Source organism: Diceros bicornis, chromosome 38 (assembly GCF_020826845.1).
Source record: "Diceros bicornis minor isolate mBicDic1 chromosome 38, mDicBic1.mat.cur, whole genome shotgun sequence".
In the NCBI taxonomy this organism is placed as follows: Eukaryota; Metazoa; Chordata; class Mammalia; order Perissodactyla; family Rhinocerotidae; genus Diceros; species Diceros bicornis.
In genome coordinates this window covers 10772558-10791168 of record NC_080777.1, presented here as the reverse complement: position 1 = coordinate 10791168, position 18611 = coordinate 10772558, and the positions used below count along the sequence as shown (strand labels likewise).

At 39.6% G+C, this 18611-nt stretch overlaps 1 protein-coding gene across 7 annotated transcripts in view; it reads left to right on the top strand.

The window, feature by feature from the left end:
- MIA3 (MIA SH3 domain ER export factor 3) overlaps positions 1–18611 on the top strand; it is a 54685-nt gene that overhangs the window by 8418 nt on the left and 27656 nt on the right. For all 7 annotated transcript variants that reach the window (XM_058533657.1, XM_058533654.1, XM_058533658.1 and 4 more), the window contains 3 exons: positions 560–3389; positions 4858–5019; positions 7151–7296. In XM_058533657.1, coding sequence (XP_058389640.1) covers positions 560–3389; positions 4858–5019; positions 7151–7296 — 3138 coding nt within the window. The remainder of the gene's footprint in view (positions 1–559; positions 3390–4857; positions 5020–7150; positions 7297–18611) is intronic.

Here is an 18611-nt window from a genome sequence, read left to right as displayed (position 1 = left end):
TGAATTGAGAGACCCAGGAGTCAGGCAGATGGAGACTGAAATGTCACCATTATTTATTGATAAAGTGTTTGGAGAACATGGCTCAAGTGTGCAGAAATAATAGGCTTTCTAACATTGCAGTCTGGAATAAGACAGACTTACCCAGACACAGGCAGAGCTAGCCAACTGGCAGCCTCCCCAAGGGGAATGTCCTTATAAAACCAACAGCATGGAGGAGAGAGGATGTGTGTTCCTTCCATTGGATCCCAAACAGAAAACAGGATGGTGCAGAGTGAACTCATTAGCCACATAAATCAGTTACCCCCAGGGGAAGAGAGAATGAAGGGTAGCCAGGAGTATTACTCAGGTAGGATCCTTCTTCATGGAAGCAGGAAGCCAGGGGAAAGTGGGTTCCAGCCTCCTTGTCCCAACTGCCCAAGAACAGTCATCGCCCAAGGTTGGCACAAAAGTCCCTCTAGAGCCAATCAGGGGTTTGAGATTGTCTGTCATTGGCATGGGTAAGAGTTTTCTCTTGTGATACTTGGTTAGTGACACACTGATGTTTCTCTTTCCCTTATAGGAGACGGATTTTGTTTGTTTTGATGGGGGAAGAGATGATTTTGATAATTACAATGTAGAAGAACTTTTGGGATTTTTGGAATTGTATGATTCTGCACCTGAAGATTCTGAAAAAGCTATAGAAAAAACTTCCCAGCATGTGGAAAAACCTCCTGAGGTATCTGAGGAAAGTGACCCTGATGCTGACCCAGTAGAATCCAACTCAGAGGACAGTGAAAGTATATTCTCAGAAAACACTAAGGAACTCAAGGAAAGACCTGAGGTGCAGAAAAACCACCCACATGTAAACAGTCAAACAGATGAGGCCCAGGGAGAGCCATCTTCATTTGAATCCTTTGAAGAAATGCTGCAAGATAAATTAAAAGTGCCAGAAAGTGAAAACAACAAAACCAGCAATAGTTCTCAGGTCTCAAACGAACAGGAGAAGATTGATGCTTATAAACTTTTGAAAAAAGAAATGACCCTGGACTTGAAAACCAAATTCGGCTCAACTGCAGACGCACTGGTATCCGATGATGAGACGACCGGACTTGTTACCTCATTAGAAGATGATTTTGATGAGGAATTGGATGCTGAGTATTACACAGTGGGGAAGGAAGAAGAGGAGAGTAAAGAAAACTTGGATGAGATACCATTACTAACCTTTGCAAGTGGAGAAGATACAGAGACTCCAGTGAAATCTGGAGCTGAGAAATACTCAACAGACAAAGAGCAGAATTCAGGTGAAGAGCATAAGGTAACTCAGCCCCCTGGCATCAAAAACGATGATAAAAATAAACTAACAACCTGGGAGGATACCATCTTCTCTTTTGTCACAAAGGGTGAAGAGCAAACAGGCATGGATTTAGAGAGTTCTAATTCAGAGGAAGAAAAGGAAGGTGATGATGTATTAGTCCCAGAGAGCCAACGGGTCAAACCACGATCAGCAACAGATTATATTGACCCTGTAAAGGCAGAAGATGGTTCTTTGATTATAGAACTCCCTAAACCAAATAATGAGAAAGACCTGGAAATGGACACAGAACTTCACATTAAAGAAAAAAGGAAGAAGGTTGAGGATTCCAGGAGGGGCCTGGTGCAGGATGAGACAGGATTAGAGGATGCCGAGCAAGAAGGCATGACCGTGCGTAATGCTCCTCAAAGCGGTAACCTCAATTCCTTGCCAGCTTCTGAAAAGGGTAAAGACACATTAAAGTCAGCCTTTGATAACAAAGAAAATGACCTAAAAGGAGCAGCTGTTCATATCTCCAAAGGAAAGTTCCATGAAGAAAAGCCTACAGGGCAGATTTTGGAAGGTGGCTCAGAGAGTAAATCAAGATATAAAGCTGCAGGGAATCAAATGAAGGAGGGAAAGATTGAACAGGAGTCCATGGATAGTGCACCACTCTCGGGAGATAATCAGCATAATGCATCCAAAGACAGTGAGGAGGATGGGGACCTTCCAGTAAGTGGACCAAAACCACATACACTTTCAGTGGAGCATCCACGTGAGGAATTTAAAGAGAAAAGTCGTCTTAAAACTCAAAACCAACCTAGCTTCTCCTCTCCAAGTGAAATTGGTGTGCCAAGAGAACTGGAAGAGGGTCCCATTCTGGGAAGAAATCTTTCCTGGCAACAAGAAAGAGAGGTGGCTGCTGCAGTTAATAAGCAAGCGAATGAGAAGAGAAAGCGCTCTGAGGAAGAGGTCAGAGAGGAGCCCTCGGAGGAAGACTTTGTGCATCACGAGCCAGTGCCGGGCACGCAGGAAGTGGAAACAGCAGGCCAAAACGATAGCACGGAAGTTCCAGATTTCCGTAGCGAAGAGCCAGAAGCAGAGGATGATGATTACACTCCTGAAGAACTACTGGAGGATGAAAATGCCGTCAGTGCAAAACAGTCTAAAGAAGAAAGCCTCGCGACTCAGGACAGGCAGTTAGACGTTCATCCCCAAGTCCCTGAGGGAGCTATTGAAGGCGTCGTTCATAGTCATCCAGAATCTGAAGACAACGAAGAGGAAACTAGTAGTATTTTGGAAATGGAAAGAAAAAGTGAAACTGTGGGCAAAGGGGTGGACGCAGTAGGCAGGAAACCTGGTGTGATGGTGGTGGAAAAAGAAGAAAGCCCTCTGGCAGATACGAAAGCACAGAGGCCTTCTGAAGTCAGCGACTTTCCTGACAAGGAAAAAAATCAGATTCCAGAGTTAGATGAAGAGTTTCAGGGTAAAGATTCTGACTATTTTAAAGACAGCACCCCTGAGGAACACCTGAACACCTCAGGGCTCACAGAAAAGCCTGGGGGAGAAGAAGTCTCAAAAGAGCACCATGAGAACTTAGAGAAATTCTTGGACATAGAGAGCCAGGGGCCTGCTTCTGAGGAACATGAGGATGACACGTTCCACTGGCCTCCCCATCCCACTGCAAAGGCGGGGCGTGGTGACAAGATGAAGGACTTGCCTATAATAAGCAGCTTCTTCAAAGAACAGCAGTCTTTGCAGCGGTTCCAGAAGTACTTCGATGTCCACGAGCTGGAAGCCATGTTCCAAGAAATGTCACTAAAGCTGAAGGCTGCCCAGCAGGAGAGCCTGCCCTATAATGTGGAAAAAGTCCTAGATAAGGTTTTTCGTGCATCTGAGTCACACATTCTGAGTGAGGCAGAGAAAATGCTCGATACTCGTGTGAGTGAAAATAGAGACCTGGGAATGAAGGAAAGTAACATATTTGAAGAGGCTGCAGTGCTAGATGATATTCAAGACCTGATCTATTTTGTCAGGTACACACACTCCACAGTGGAGGAGACTGTGCCGCTGGGAGTGGCACAGCGTCAGGAGGAAGGCTGGGATGGACCGATGGAAGGTAGAGTACCTGTCTATGGCCTTCTAGGGTTGGGCTTGAGAAACAGGTTGGGGGGGTTTAGCTGAAGTCCCTCACACCTTTTCATAAAGCTCTGTCTGCAGTTTACAGTGTACCCAAAGGTGAGAGACAGGACAATGACACCCACAGGTCCCTTCCTGCCTTCTTTCTTTTAGGCTGGAGCACAGATAAGGATTTCTTACCCTGTTTTCCCCTTAGGACAGTTGAGACTGGTAGCATTTTCAAAAGGAAACTTTATAAAAAGATAAACAGATATAAACAAGAAAATGGTGTGCATAATAGACCTGTTAACAAAGTACAATTCATGTAAAATTATGAAAGGGCTTATGTGAAAACCATTTCTTAACCATAAAATAACTGCTGTCTGACCAAGGATTGACTGGCACAACTTTTAAATTGATGCCTTAGCGGAGTTTCTTCATCCCCCCCAGCTTTCGTCTTTTGTGGATGTCGTGTTCTTTTCTGCCTCTTTGGGGCAGTCACTTAGGTCAGTTAAGTTCTGCTGGGCCCTAGGGTTCTTGCGTTCAGATTAATGAAGGATCGAACCAGGATGCAGAGCCTTCTCACACAGCACGTGACACATAGAAGCCATTCAGTCAATAAGGATTGAATTGAGCCCAAGCCAGTGTCCTAACGCGAGCTGATTCCTCCTTACGTGCTCTTTTCTCTGTCCTCGTGCTTTCCAAACAGGTATTTGGACTGATGGTAGAGTACCAGGGGGACATACAGCCACAGAATAAATGTTTCTTCCAAGAGTGCCCAGTTTGCCTGAGAATTTGGGGAAGGGAATATTTTTTGCATTAATCAAAGCAGATAGATTTTGGATTAGAACACAAAGCTCAAATGAATTTTCAGGGTAAACTGTGTGGTTTAAGAGAAATTTGTCTGCTGTGGGCCTCACTGGGCTATGCCCTGCGCCTCTTAGGGACGGAAATGGGTTGACACTTTTTGACTCTTCGAGGTAGTTTGAAAATATTTGACAGGCACTTCAGCAAGGTGCTTTTGTATGTCATGCCCTTCTCTACTAGCTGTGAGACCAGCATGCTTGTACAAGAAAGAGTTCATGGCATTTCTGTGTAGAATAGATGCTTTCTATTTCTGCTCTTGGGTGGAATTCTCTCTTGCACATTTATCTGTGTGGGCGTTATGTTGGTTTGCCAAGGGAAGTTAGGTTATTGAAGTCCCTACCATAAATATATTTATTTACGAAATACTTTAGAATAAGTATTTTTCTGTAAGTTTTATTATGTAGATTAGCCATGTGTGAAGTGAGATAAAAGGAATCTAAATCCTTATTTCCCTGCCCATTTGTGTTCCCTGGGCTGCCAGCACCCATGGGCAGTGGTGAGGGGCCCTGGACTTATATGATGAGGGGGTGTTGCTCAGTGGAGTAGCTGAATGGGGAGTGTCGTCAAGCTTTGCCAGCCCAATGCATTCTTCTTTCCTGTAGAGATACCACCACCACTTGAAGATAATTTCCCACAAGAGAACACAGAAGACCTTACAATGCAGATTCCTGAAGAGCCCAGCCATTTGGATCAACACGTGACTAGTGACGTGGGTACCTCAGAAGTGTCACAGAAGCTGAATACTGAGAAGGACATAGATCCAGGTAAAGCTTGCTAATTTTCTCTACAAAGTAGAGGCTTATCATAAAGAAGACCTTCTAGAGATTTGTTGTTCAAGATAGGAAATAGAGGGGAGAATAATACAGATATGAACAAGTTTAAAAAATATGACATCTCAGAACTAAGTGAGAGAAAAGAAGGAGTAAAGACAGATGGAGATCAGTAATAGGCAACAGGCCAGAGACTGTAACTACTACAAACCAGTGATTGGCTGTCATTAGCTTATGCAAATAATCTTAATCTAAAATATTATTCTTTAAAAGCCTTATGCTCCAAAACAGTAGTTTTCAACCAGATCAACAAGCATCAGAAACTCTGGGGGTGGAGACCAGCAATCTGTTTAACAAGCCCTCCAGGAAATTCTGATCTGTTGAAAGTTAAAGTTGGAGAACCACTGCTCTAAAACTGGCAAATTCTGTTTCCCCCCATACTACTCCCCCCTCCCCAGTAGAATACAATGTGACTCAGTTCTTTTGTTAATTTGCTACCTGGACAAGGTAAAAACTTTTAAAACAGTGAAGGAGATATTTATTTCTAGGTATCTTTGATACTGTAAGGTTATAGGAAACTGCAGAACTTTGCAGTATGTAATAGTCCAGTATAGACTGAGACCTGTGAATAGTACCTCATCACAGAGCACAGTAAACATCCAGTGGGAAAGCAACTCATTTCATTTGAACTGAGCAAAATGTTTTAAAAATAAAATTAAAAAAATACAACCCCAATAATGGTATCAACAAGCTTTCTAGTTTTTGTGCAGCCCACTCATTTTACCAGTAACTTGGAAGAACAGCTGACTGTTATTTTGTCTATCCAATATGGTGACCTGGCATCATTACTATTGTGTTTTTAGAGGTTGTGCCATATAACCATAAGTATAGCATTACCTTGTGATACCATAAAGCCTGGCACCACTGGGCTGTCCCCTTTGCATGCTTCCAAATATAGAAGTCACTGCAGGGAGAGGAATTCAGCCAATTTGAGAAGAAAGACGTATCAGAGATCTCCCATGTTCCAGAAGGTATTGCCTTCATATATAATACTCTGTACTTCTAAACTCTTGTAACTCAAAAAGGTTCTCCTTGTTCAAAATGAGTCATACACCATTAAGACTTGTTATTCTCTTGCTCAGAAACTTTCAGGGTTAGGAAAAATTCTGCTTGCAGACTTGAAAACAGATTTTTTGCCCTGTCCTTTAAGTTCTGCCACAAAATGGCATCAACTACCTAGTCAACTAGGCTGATCTTCCCAATTGGCCCTTCGTGCGTCTCAGGTGCTGAGGTGCTGATGGGGAGAACTTCACCCGAAGTCAGAGTCATGGATCAATAGTGAATGGAATCTCAGGGTTGGAAGAGACCTAAGAGGGAACCAGTCCAACTTCTCACTAATTGCTTCTTGAACTCCTAGCTATGTATAAGACATGCCCCAGACCCAACGAACTCATACTGAAATCCCCTCCCTACCACCTCCTCCTGTGCAAACCCTTTCAGGTATTATAGCTGGAATCCTACCTCTTTCACAGAGTTACAAGCCGGGCCCCACCCTGTACATAGTTCCCTTTAGTCCCTCTTGGCATTTACCGTATTCTCTTTTGTGTTGCTGTCGTTCATCCATTCAGTAAGCAACTACTGAAATCCTGCCAGGTGCCAGACGCTGTGCTAAGCATTGGTGCAGCACACCTGCAAGCCTGCAGACTGACACTCGCTCTTGTTTACTCATTGTTTGCCTGAAGTTTCTAGTACACTGCTTCACCAGCACTAAATAAATGTTTCTTAAATGTGACTGTGAGTATATGGAAAAAGCATAAAGTTCTACTTTCTCAGTTCCCACGAGTAAATAAGGTTCAGATAGCATTTGCATTGCCAGGGACGTGATGGAAGAGATTGGTGGGGGGTAGAGTGGCTTGGAGATATGTTCATTTTATAATTGAAGGATGTTGTGGTGGCTCTAATGGGGATTCTGAATTTTTTTCTATATAATTGTCTTCAGGAGAACCACATGTCCAGGCCCAGTGACTAATACTTAGTGGGCACTCAATAAATATTTAATACGAAGAGAAACAATTCCTATTCTAAAGCATAAAATAAAATATTAGTTTTCCCCCCTCAATTTTAGGGCTAATTACCACAGAAGGCACTCCTGTCAATGCTGTTGATGCTAGAAGGCAACTAGAAACAAAGGTTGAAGAACCAACGAGTGTCACACCTTTGGAAAATGCAATTCTGTTAATATATTCATTCATGTTTTATTTAACTAAGACGGTAAGTTTGATGTATATAGTTTCTTCAGTGAGAGTGTTGATTATTACAGTGGTTAAGTTGATTTTGAGCATGAGGCGAAGGACTTAAAATGTCTTTGTGAAAATTACTCCTGATCCTTTGAGGATAGCCTCTGAAATGAGTCACAGGTGTGTGGCTCTGATGTGTTCTTAGTTCAGTTCAGCTCTTGAAGAGGATTTGCTGCGTGCCAGAGCTGGGCACATTCACACCTGTAAATGTGGTTCTTCAGTTCAAGGACCTTTCAGTCTAGCAGAGCGATAGAGACATCCACTTGAAACATAATGTGATACGGCCAGAAAGAAAAGTATTTACCTGATGGTAGAACAATATGTTGAGTAAATTGATTCATTGTGGTGGGAGGATGATCCGAGAAGGTCAGAAGTTAGCTGAGACATGTTTTGAGCTGTTGAAGGACCAGTAGGGTTAGATGTGAAGTTTGTTGTTGAATAGAAGGGCTGGTGGAAATGGGAGCAGTGTGCAGCCAGACAGAAGAAACATGTTCAGAGAGATGGAGGCATGAAGAAAAAGTTATTTAAGGAAGTTAGGGAAGTGTTGTTGGTGTGGTTGAAGTGTAGAGTTAGAGGGGGGTGGTCTTCTGGATGGAGATGGCAATTGTAAAGGAAGCTATGTATCAAGATAAGTGATGTTAGGCTGTTTGGGATGGGCATCCTTTGAAAGTTTTAAGCAGGAAGGAATATGGTCAGATTTGTTTCTTAGAAAGAGTCACTTATGGCAGAATATTCAGATTTATCTTTCTAAAGGAAGTCATGATCCAAATGAGACATTTTCATCTGTCTAGAAGCTTATCTAAGCTTTTTAGGACTTAGCTCCCCCTTGTGGTATTTGTTGAAACTGGACGTTTTTCTTGGTGAATTATGGGAATGAGCGAGTTTCAGAAGTTGGAGGCCAAGTTGCCCTTGGATCTGTAGAGAAAGTATCTTCCCCAACAAAAATATTTTTCTTCTGGGTTCTGTTATTTAAAGACTTGTGTAGGAAAGAGGGTTATATTTTGTTCCTTAAAATGCATGAGTTTTGAGCATTTCAGATCTCAGATTCATCACTTAGAAGCTTGGGCAAATTACTAGACTTTGAATCTCAGCTTCCTTATCTTTAAAATGCAGATAATACCTACTCCAAGTGTTGTAAGAGTTAAATGAGTTGATAATGTAAAGTGCCTGGCATTTTGTAGGCTCTCATCCCCTGCCTTCTTCTGATTTGGATGGTCAGAGGGCCGTGTAAAGACATGCAATACCTGGGGAATTCGGGAGAAAGGCCACCAGGATGAGAAAGATGGAGGAAAACCAAACCGTTTTTTGGTTTTCTCCATCCATGGTTGTGGTGGTGGCAGCCACCTGAGGGAAGGTGTGTTTGACTCCTGCAGTTCAAATAATGAAATTTTCAGTGATTAAGGCAGTGTCAGAATTCGAATCTGATTATCAGAATGGATCGTCACTGCAAAAAATTTAACAGCCTCCCGATGTGGGAGGAATTCTTTATTCATTTTATTTGTAGATGTGCACAGAGCCCTGTTCTAGCCCTGGGTTGGGGGACACAGATGTGGTATAGGATACGTTGTCTGCCTGAGGTATGATGGGAGAAGACACAGACATGAATGGCAAGAGAAAAAGGCGCAGTGTTACAAAGTAACATTGATTTGAAAGGTATTGTCAAGAAAGCATTTTGATGGCTAAATACGTACAGAGTATTGTGTTAGGAATAAAAGATTCTAAGAGGTATAAAGCATAATTCTGGTTTCTGAAAGTCTTAAGAAAAGGGCATATCGAATGGAAATTAGAAAAATGGAAAATATATGAAATAGGTTTTGTGAAGTATCAAATAAGTAGTATAGGTAATTATTTGATAGGGCTGGAGAGAAATGGGCTGCTGACTTGATTGGGAAAAATGCACCAAAAGTCAGATTCATAGATCAACAGTTAATGGAATCCTAGGGTTGAAAGAGACCTAGTCCAGCTTCGCACTAATTGCAGTAATTTCCTCTCCTGTAGCCCTGATAAGTAGTTATGAGGTCTGGGTGTCAACAATTCCTGTTGTGAGCAACCTGCCTTACAAGCTACATGTTGCTCTCTTGGCTAGTTCATTCTTATACTGACTCCAAAGTTTTCTCTATATGATTTCTTCTCATAGAATCTAATTCCTTTTCTACATAGTAATCCTTTAAATATTTGAAGTTATGCTTTAATTTTTTTTTAAGTGTTTTATCATGGAAAATTTCAAACATACAAAAGCAGAAAGAATAGTAAAATGAACCCCTGGGCCCATCACCCAGCTTGACAGTAATTCCTTAATATCACCCAATATTTGGCACATTCAAAATCCCCTCCCCTCCCTTTAAAAACTGTTCTTGTCCTGGGGCCAGCCCAGGGGTGGAGTCGTTAAGTTCGCGCACTCTGCTTCGGTGGCCCAGGGTTCGCAGGTTCAGATCCCGGGTGCAGACCTACGCACTGCTCATCAAGCCATGTTGTGGCGTCCCATATACAAAATAGAGGATGATGGGCACAGATGTTAGCTCAGGGCCAATCTTCCTCACACACACACACACAAAAAATTGTTCAAATCAGGATCTTGTTGAGGTCCAAGTGTTATAATAGGATGATATATGTCTTAAATCAACTTTAATCAGATATAAATTACATACAATAAAATGTACCCATTTTAGGAATATAGCTCAGTGAGTTTTAACAAATTTATACACCTATGTAGAAACAACCGTAAGAAGATATGGAACATTTCCTTCATTCAAAAGTTTCCTCATGTACCTTCCCAGTAAATCCTCCTCACCACCTGCTCCAAGCAACTACTGATCAAACCTTTTTTTTTACTGTAGATTAGTTTTTCCTGTTGTAGAATTATAATTATAAATGAACTCATACCCAGGAGTGAAACTGCCCAGTCATATACTAAGATTGTTTTGTCTTACAAGAAACTGGGAAACAATTCCCAAAGTGAGTGTACATTTTATACTTCCACCAACAATTTATGAGACTTTCAGTTGGTCACATATTTGCTAACATTTGCTATTATCAGTCTTAAATTGTAGCCTAGAATTCTAGTGGGCATGCCTTTGTGGTTTTAATTGTATTTCCCGATGATTTATGATGGTGAACACTTTTTCACATGGCCGTACTTTTTTGTGTGTTCATGTGTGAAAGAGCTCCTCAAATCTTTTGCCCTTTTTTAAACTGGGTATTTTCCTTCTAAATATTAAAATCTAAGGGTTCTTCATACGTTTTGGATACAACACTTTTGTGAGATATATATTGCGAATAACTTCTTCCAGTTTATGGCCTGGCCTTTCAATTTCTTAACATTGTCTTTTGAAGAGAAAATTTTTAATTTTGATGAACACCATTTTATTAATTTCTACTTTTATGGTTAGTGCTTTTTGTTTCCTGCCTAAGGAATCTTAGGCAAGTCCAACAATGCAAATATTTTCTCATGTTTTCTTCTAGAAGTTTTACAGTTATATCTTTCATGTTTTGGTCTATGTTCCATTTTGGGTTAATTTTTGTGAATGGTGTCAAGTTTCATTTTTTCTTAGAATGGATATCCACTTGCTCCCGTAGCATTTCTTTCTCTTTCAAATTATCTTGGCACCTTGAGTTGAAATCAATTGACCATGTGTGTGAATTTCTGGACTCTAGTTGGTTCCATTGATCTATATTTCTATCCTAAGATAAACCACACTTTTTTGATTACTATAGCTTTATAGTAGGTCTTGCAATTGGGTAGTTCTTTTGTAAAATTGTTTTGGCTATTTCATTTCCTTTTTATTTCCATATAAACTTTAGAATCACCTTATGAATTTCTACAAAAAAGCTTGCTGAGATTTCGATTGTTATTATGTTGAATCTCTAGATGTGTTTGGGAAGAATTGATATCAACAAATATTAAGGCTTCTAATCCAAGAACTAAGTTCATCTCTACATTCATTTTGATCTTCTCTAATTTCTCTCAACAATGTTTTGCAGTTTTCAGTGTACGGGTTTTATGCATAGTATTTTGTTTATGTATGCCAGTGTATTACACTGTTTTTGATCTTGTTGTAATGGTATCTTTTTTACATTTTATTTACAATTGTTTTTTGCTGATATATAGAAATACAATTGATTTTTATATATTGACCTTGTGTCTTGCTACCTTACTTAATTTACTTACTAGTTCTAGGGTGGGTTTTTTTGTAGATTTCATAGGATTCTCTGTGTAGATGATTGTGTCAACTGTGAATAACCTTTTTTTAAAAGGTTAATTAAAGCATAATTACATCTAGTGGAATTCACCCTTTCTATGTACAGTTTTATGAATTTTCACATTATTTCTTCAAATTTTTTTGTCCCCCTTCTCTTGCTTCTCCTTCTGGGACTCTGATTACACATGTGTTAGTCCACTTTATATAGTTCCACAGGTCACTGAGGCTCTGTTGTTTTTTGTTGTTGTTTTTATGTCTTTGCTTCAGTTTAGATAGTTCCTGTTGCTGTCTTCAAGTTCACTGATGTTTTCTTTTGTAGTCCTGATCTGATGTTAAGCCCATCAAGTGAATTTTTCATTTCTGATATTTTATTTTTTAGCTTTAAAAGTTCCACTTGGGGGGCCAGCCCAGTGGTGCAGGGGTTAAGTGCGCACGCTCTGCTTTGGCTGCCCGTGCTTTGCAGGTTCGGATCCCGGGCGGGCACTGACGCACCGCTTGGCAAGCCATGCTGTGGCAGTGTCCCATATAAAGTAGAGGAAAATGGGCATGGATGTTAGCCCAGAGCCAGTCTTCCTCAGCAAAAAAGAGGAGGGTTGGCATCAGATGTTAGCTCAGGGCTGATCTTCCTCACACACACACACAAAAAGTTCTGCTTAGTCCTATTTTATATCTTCCATTTCTTTCCTCATTATGGTCATGGGTTTTTTTTTTTTAACTCTTAAGTATATTTTAAAATAATTCTTGTAAAGTCCCTCTAAGCTGATTAATTCTGTTATCTCTGTTGCAGTTTCTTGATCTGTTTTATAGATTGATTTATCTCCTAGTTATGGGACACATTTTCCTGATTTTTTTACATGTCTAAGTGAGTTCTTTTTGGATGCTAGGTACTGTGAATGTTACATCATTGAGTGCCTGGATTGTAGTGACTTCCTTTAAAAAGTGTTGAAATTTGTGTGGCTAGGTTGTTAAGTTACTTGTGGATCAGCTTGATCCTTTCCAATCTTATTTTTAAGATTTGTTAGCGAGGTGCACATAATGGTCTTTACTCTTGAGCTAGTGTAGCCCTACTCCTAAGGCGTGATTCTCCTGGAATCTGCTGAATACCTTGAGCATTCAGCAAGTTCAGCTCACTCTGACTAGCTGGAATACAAATGTCTCCCAGTCCTGTGTTAACTCTGGGAATCATTCAGCTTCCAGCTTCCTAGTAGTAGTTCTTTTTGTCTGCCATTGTTTTTTGCCCATCCTCAAGGAATCTTACCTTACACAGGTGCTGCCTTGAATTCAGCCCAAGATTGAAGGAGACCCTCTTGCAGGTTTCTGGAACTCTTTTTCTTTGTAGCTCCCATCTTTCTGGTACCTTTCCCTGCACCTTTCAGGTACCTCCGTCTGCCCAAACTCTGATCTCCACCTTCTCTGTGAGATTGGGGTACTCTGCTTGGCTTCTCCCTCCCTGTACTGAGGCCTAGAAAGTGCCTCCAGGTAGAAAGCTGGGTGATCATCGCGCTCACCTCATTTATTTCCCTTCTTTCAGGAGTCACAGTTGTGTGCTGCCTATTGTTCTCTATCTGAAAAACAGTTTTTTCCTATATTTTGTCCAGTTTTCTACTTATTTTCAGTGGTAGGGCAAGTTTCTTACCAGTTACTCTGATTATAGATTTCTCCTTTGGTTTATTTGTTTGTTGTTGTTGCAATGTATGCATTGAAGAAACCGGTTGGTTTGGCTTCTAGGGTGTGTCATGGTCTGGATTTGCTAACTACATCTTCTTGGTATAATTGAACATGTTTCTCTGGTTCTTATATATTTCCTGGGAATTGGTAGTCAGATTGGTAATCAGATTCAGGTTCAATTTTCTTTGGCAAGAATATTTAATAGGCGATGTTGTGTACTTCCATCAGGAGGGATCTAATGTCTAGATGTCCCTCTCTTTTTGATGTTACTAGTCATGGGTGACGTAGACTAGATCTGTTAATATATTATAGGCTGCAAAATGGTGATAGTCTGATTATTTTGTTCCTGCATCGTTTAAAGGCTAGGGTAGTTCTACAAAGAGAAACTTAAAATCAAGTATTCTTTACACTGATATTTGGTTTGTGTAGTTAAGGCAGTATGAATATTTGATTCTTTCTACTTAAATAGTTTTTAAAATAGTAAGTTGTCTTCCTGGCATTATCCAAGATGCCCAAAGGGCATGTCTTTTTCTTCTAACATGTGTGTTTCTTCTCACTGTTTTCTAAGAATCATTATGATGTCATGGATTTAAAAATATTTGGTGTGTTTTAGGCCAATGTAGTTATTATTCTTATTGATGCTCAATTTCTTCCATTTTTGGCTAGTGGGAGCCTCTTCAACTTGGCTCCTGGGCCCTTTTGACACCACCTGGTTAGTGGTCATTGATACCTTCCTTGCTTTCTAGTGTGACAAGATGTTCCAAGCTCGTCTTGTACATTTCCTGCCCAGATCTTGAAGGAGCTATTTCTCTAAGAAGCCCTGGTTCCTTTTAATGGCAAATGGTATTTAGAGACTACATTCTGAGTGCTACGATTGCTTATTGCTTTTGAGTTGGTCATCATTTCTAGACCTTTTCAGGGAACAAAGCTAGGAAATACTTGGGGATTTTTTTGTGTGAATATTCATCGTGATGCCATATGGATACTCCCAGTCAAAATTCAGGATGCTAGAGGGATTTTACTTAACCTCATCTATCTTACATTTGTATTTTCTTTCTCCAGTGTTGGAAATCCCAATTTTCAATGACATCAGCACCAGTATTTATTTACCTTATTTTACAGTATTAACACAACAGTATTAAAAATATTGTATGAAACAACAGTATGAAAATATCTTAAGGATGTTTTACAATTCTTTTTGTCTTTAAGCTTTATCCCACTAGGGTATGCTTGAAATAATTCCTTTCTGTTGTCCTGCTACCAACTTGATACACAGTTAGGTTGTTTCATTTTTGCTTTCAATTTTTAGGGATTACTTTTAAACATTTTTTTGTTTTATAATTATCTAATATATTTACAAGAGCCAAAATGAATTTGTAAAACCAGGTCCATTCAGAGAAGTCTAGCTGTTGTCCCAATTCCATCCAACCTGTTGTTACCCTTCTCTGCAGGTAATTTTTAAAATTAATTTCATTATCTATCATATCATTAAAGAATAAGCAAATGATTTCTGCATCCTGCCAAGATAGATTTATAGGTACCGGCTTTACCTTCCTTACTGAAACAACTAAAAAGAAAAAAAAAAACACAAAATAAATGAAACAGCAGTTTTCAAGACCTGGACATCAGTTAACAAAGGACGGTAATTCCTGAAAGATAGGAAACAAGTGCCATGAGCTCTACAATTATCCCAGCTTACTGCATTGGGAGAGTTCCCAGGTTGTGGCACAGAAACGAGGAACCCTGAGTTGAGGAGATGGAGCTGAGAGTCCAGGGAGAGCAAGGCAGCTAGAGTTCACAGGGCAGAGTACCAAGAGGGGAGAGCTACACAGAGAGAAGTGGAGACCTGTGGAAGGTCCCCTTGGAGTATTCAGCAGAGTATTGATCAGCACATGAGTGTGACCAAACTACTCAAGGACAGAGAAACCCTCTAAGTGATTAGAGGAAAGAGCTCCTGAGACAGGGCCAAGAATAGTACCTTATAATTCCAGGGGAATTGGGTAGAGTACTCAGAAGGGTCTTGCCTCAGACTAAATGCTGCTCCTGTTTTGCCTAACAAATCTTAAAAGCAAGACCCAAGAGAATCAAACTATTTCTCAGTAATTTACCTGGAACAACGCTCAAGAATGTTTGTTGTATTAGTCAAGGTTCTCTAGAGAAACAGAACCAATAGAACATATATGGGAAGACATATATGGGAAGAGGTTTATTATAAGGAGTTGACATATGCACAAATAAAGGCTGAGAAGTCCCACAGTCTGCCATGTGCAAGCTGGAGACCCAGGAACGCTGGTCGTGTAATTCAGGCAGAGTCCAAAGGCCTGAGAGCCAGGGAGCTGATAATGTAGATTCTAGTCTGGGTCTGAAGGCCTGAGGACTAGGAGTACCAAGGGTAGAAGATCGATGTTCCAGCTCAAGCAATCAGGCAAGAAGGGGTGAATTCTTCCTTTTGCATTTTCTTCGGTTCAGTCCCTCCAGGGATTGGATGATGCCCACGCACATTGAGGAGGGCAATCTGCTTTACTGAGTCCATTGATTCAAATGCTAATCTCATCTGGAAACACCCTCACAGACACATTAAAAAATAAGGTTTAATCTGGGTACCCCATGACCAGTCAAGTTGACACATAAAATTAACCATCACATTTGTTTATAATGTATGGCACCTAATCCAAGATGACCAGGCATGCCAAGAGGCAAGAAAATATGACCCATGAGGAAGAGAAAAATCAACCTATCAAAACCAACCAAGAACTCCCAGAGATGTTCAAATTAGGCAAGGGTATTAAAACAGTTATTATTACTATATTTCAGATGTTAAAAAAGTTAAGTAGAGACATGAAAGATATTAAAAAAATTAAAAGACCCAAGTCAAACTTCAAGATATGAAAACTACAGTGCCAGAGATGATAAATATAGTGGGTGGGATTAATGCTAGACTAGATGAAAAGTTTAGTGAACTTGAAGACATAGCAATAGAAGCTGTCCAAAATAAAATACACGGAGAAAAAAGACTCAAGAAAAATGAACAGATCATCAGTGAGCTGTGGGACATTTTCAAGCAGCCTAATAAATATGTTACTGGAATCCCTGGAGGAGAGGATAGAAGAGGTATTCAGAAAAATATTTGAAGAAATAATGACTGAAATTTTTCCAAAATTTATGAAAACTATAGACCCATAGATTCAAGAAGTTCAATGAAACCCTAGCATAAGAAGCATGAAGAAAACTACCAACACATATCATAATCATATTGCTCAAAATAAGTGATAAAGAGCAATCTTAAAAGCAGTCAGAAAAAAGACATTTTACATAGAAACTAAGACACGGTTGACATCAGATTTCTTGTCAGAAACAAGGCATGGGAGAATACAGTAGAATAATGTCTTTTAATATATTTGAAGAAGAATATTGTTGACCTACAATATCATACCCAACAAAATATTTTTCAAAAACAAAGATTAAATGAAGACTTTTTTCCAACATACAAGAGCTGAATGAATTTACCAGCACACCTGTCCTGTAAGAAATGTTAAAGAAAGACCTTTAGGCATAAGGAAAATGACAACAGATGGAAATAATGGAGTCACATAAAGGAGTAAAGAATGCCAGAAATGGTAATCATGGGTAAATATATAAAAACCATTATCTTATTATTAACATATCTTTAAAAGTTAACTTACTGGGGGGCCGGCCCCTTGGTGTAGCGGTTAAGTGCTTGCGCTTCTCTGCTGGCACCCTGGGTTCGGATCCTGGGCGCGCACCGACGCACCGCTTGTCAGGCCATGCTGTGGCAGCGTCCTACATAAAGTGGAAGATGATTGGTCCGGATGTTAGCTCAGGGCCAGTCTTCCTCAGCAAAAAGAGGAGGATTGGCATGGATGTTAGCTCAGGGCTGATCTTCCGCACAAAAAACAAACAAACAAAAAGTTAACTTACTGTTTAAAGAAAAATATTATCAATGTAGTATGGGGTTTAGAAAATATGTAAAAGTAAAATGTATGACAACAATAGTATAAAAGTCAGGAGAGGGAGAAATGGTAATAACTTGTAGAGTTCTTATTACACACATGAAGTAGTATAGCATCACTTGAAGGTAGACTGTGATAAGTTAAAGCTGTATACTGTAAACCCTAAAGCAACCACTAAAATAATAAAATAAAGAGTTATAGCTAATAAGCCAATAAAGGAGATAAATTAGAATCATTAAAAAGAGTCAGTTGATCCAAAAGAAGGCTGAATAAGAGGAAAAGGGGAATAAAGAACAAATGGGACAAAGAGAAAAAAAGAAGGTGCTAGGCTTGAACTTAACCCTATCAATAATCACTTTAAATGGAAATTGCCAAAATACCACAATTAAAAGGCAGAGATTGTCAGACTGGGTCAAGAAGCAGGATCCCACTGGGTGCCTACAAGAACCACACTTTAAATAAAAAGACACAAAAAGGTTAAAACTAAAAAGATTGAAAAAGATATCCCATGCTAATACTAGTCAAATGAAAACTGGAGTGGCTATATTAATACCAGACAGAGGAGATTCCAGTGCAAAGCACTATATTACCAGGGATAAAGAAAGTTATTTTCTAGTGATAAAGGAGTCAGTTAATCAAGAGAACATAACAATCCTAAATGTTTGTGCTGCTAATAACAGACCTTCAAAATATATGAAGCAAAAATTGATAGAACTACATGGAAAAGTAGATAAGTCTACAATTACAATGGGAGATTTCAATACTCTTCTCTTAATAATTGATAGAACAAATAGAACATCTGTAAGGATCTAGAAGCTATGAACAACATAAACAACCAACTTGACCTGATTGACATTTTGGAACACTCCACCCCAGAAGAGCAGAATACATATTCTTTTTGAGTACACATGGAACATCTGCCAAACCACATTCTGGGCCATAAAACAAATGTCAATAAATACAAAAGGATACAAAGTATGTTCTCTGGCGACAATAAAATTAAATTAGAAATCAATAACAGAAAGACCTCTGGAAAATCCCCAAATATTTGTAAACTAAATGGCACACTCCTAAATAACTTATGGGTCACAGAAATCAAAGGGAAATCAGTATATTGAGCTGAATGAAAATGAAACACAACATATCAAATTTGTGCAGTGCCACTAAAGCACTACTTGGAAATTTATAGCACTATCTGTATTAGAAAAGAAGAAAGGTCTCAGATCAGTGACCTCAGTTTCCACCATAAGAGACTGGAAAAAGAAGAGCAAATTAATCTCTAAGAAGCAGAAGAAAAGAAATAAAGATAAGAGCATAAATCAATGAAATAGAAAACAAAATGAAAATCAATGAAAACAGAAGCTGCTTCCTTGAGATTAATAAAATTGATTAACCTCTACCAGAGTGAACAGGTGGAAAAAAGAGGAGACACAAATTACTAATATCAGCAA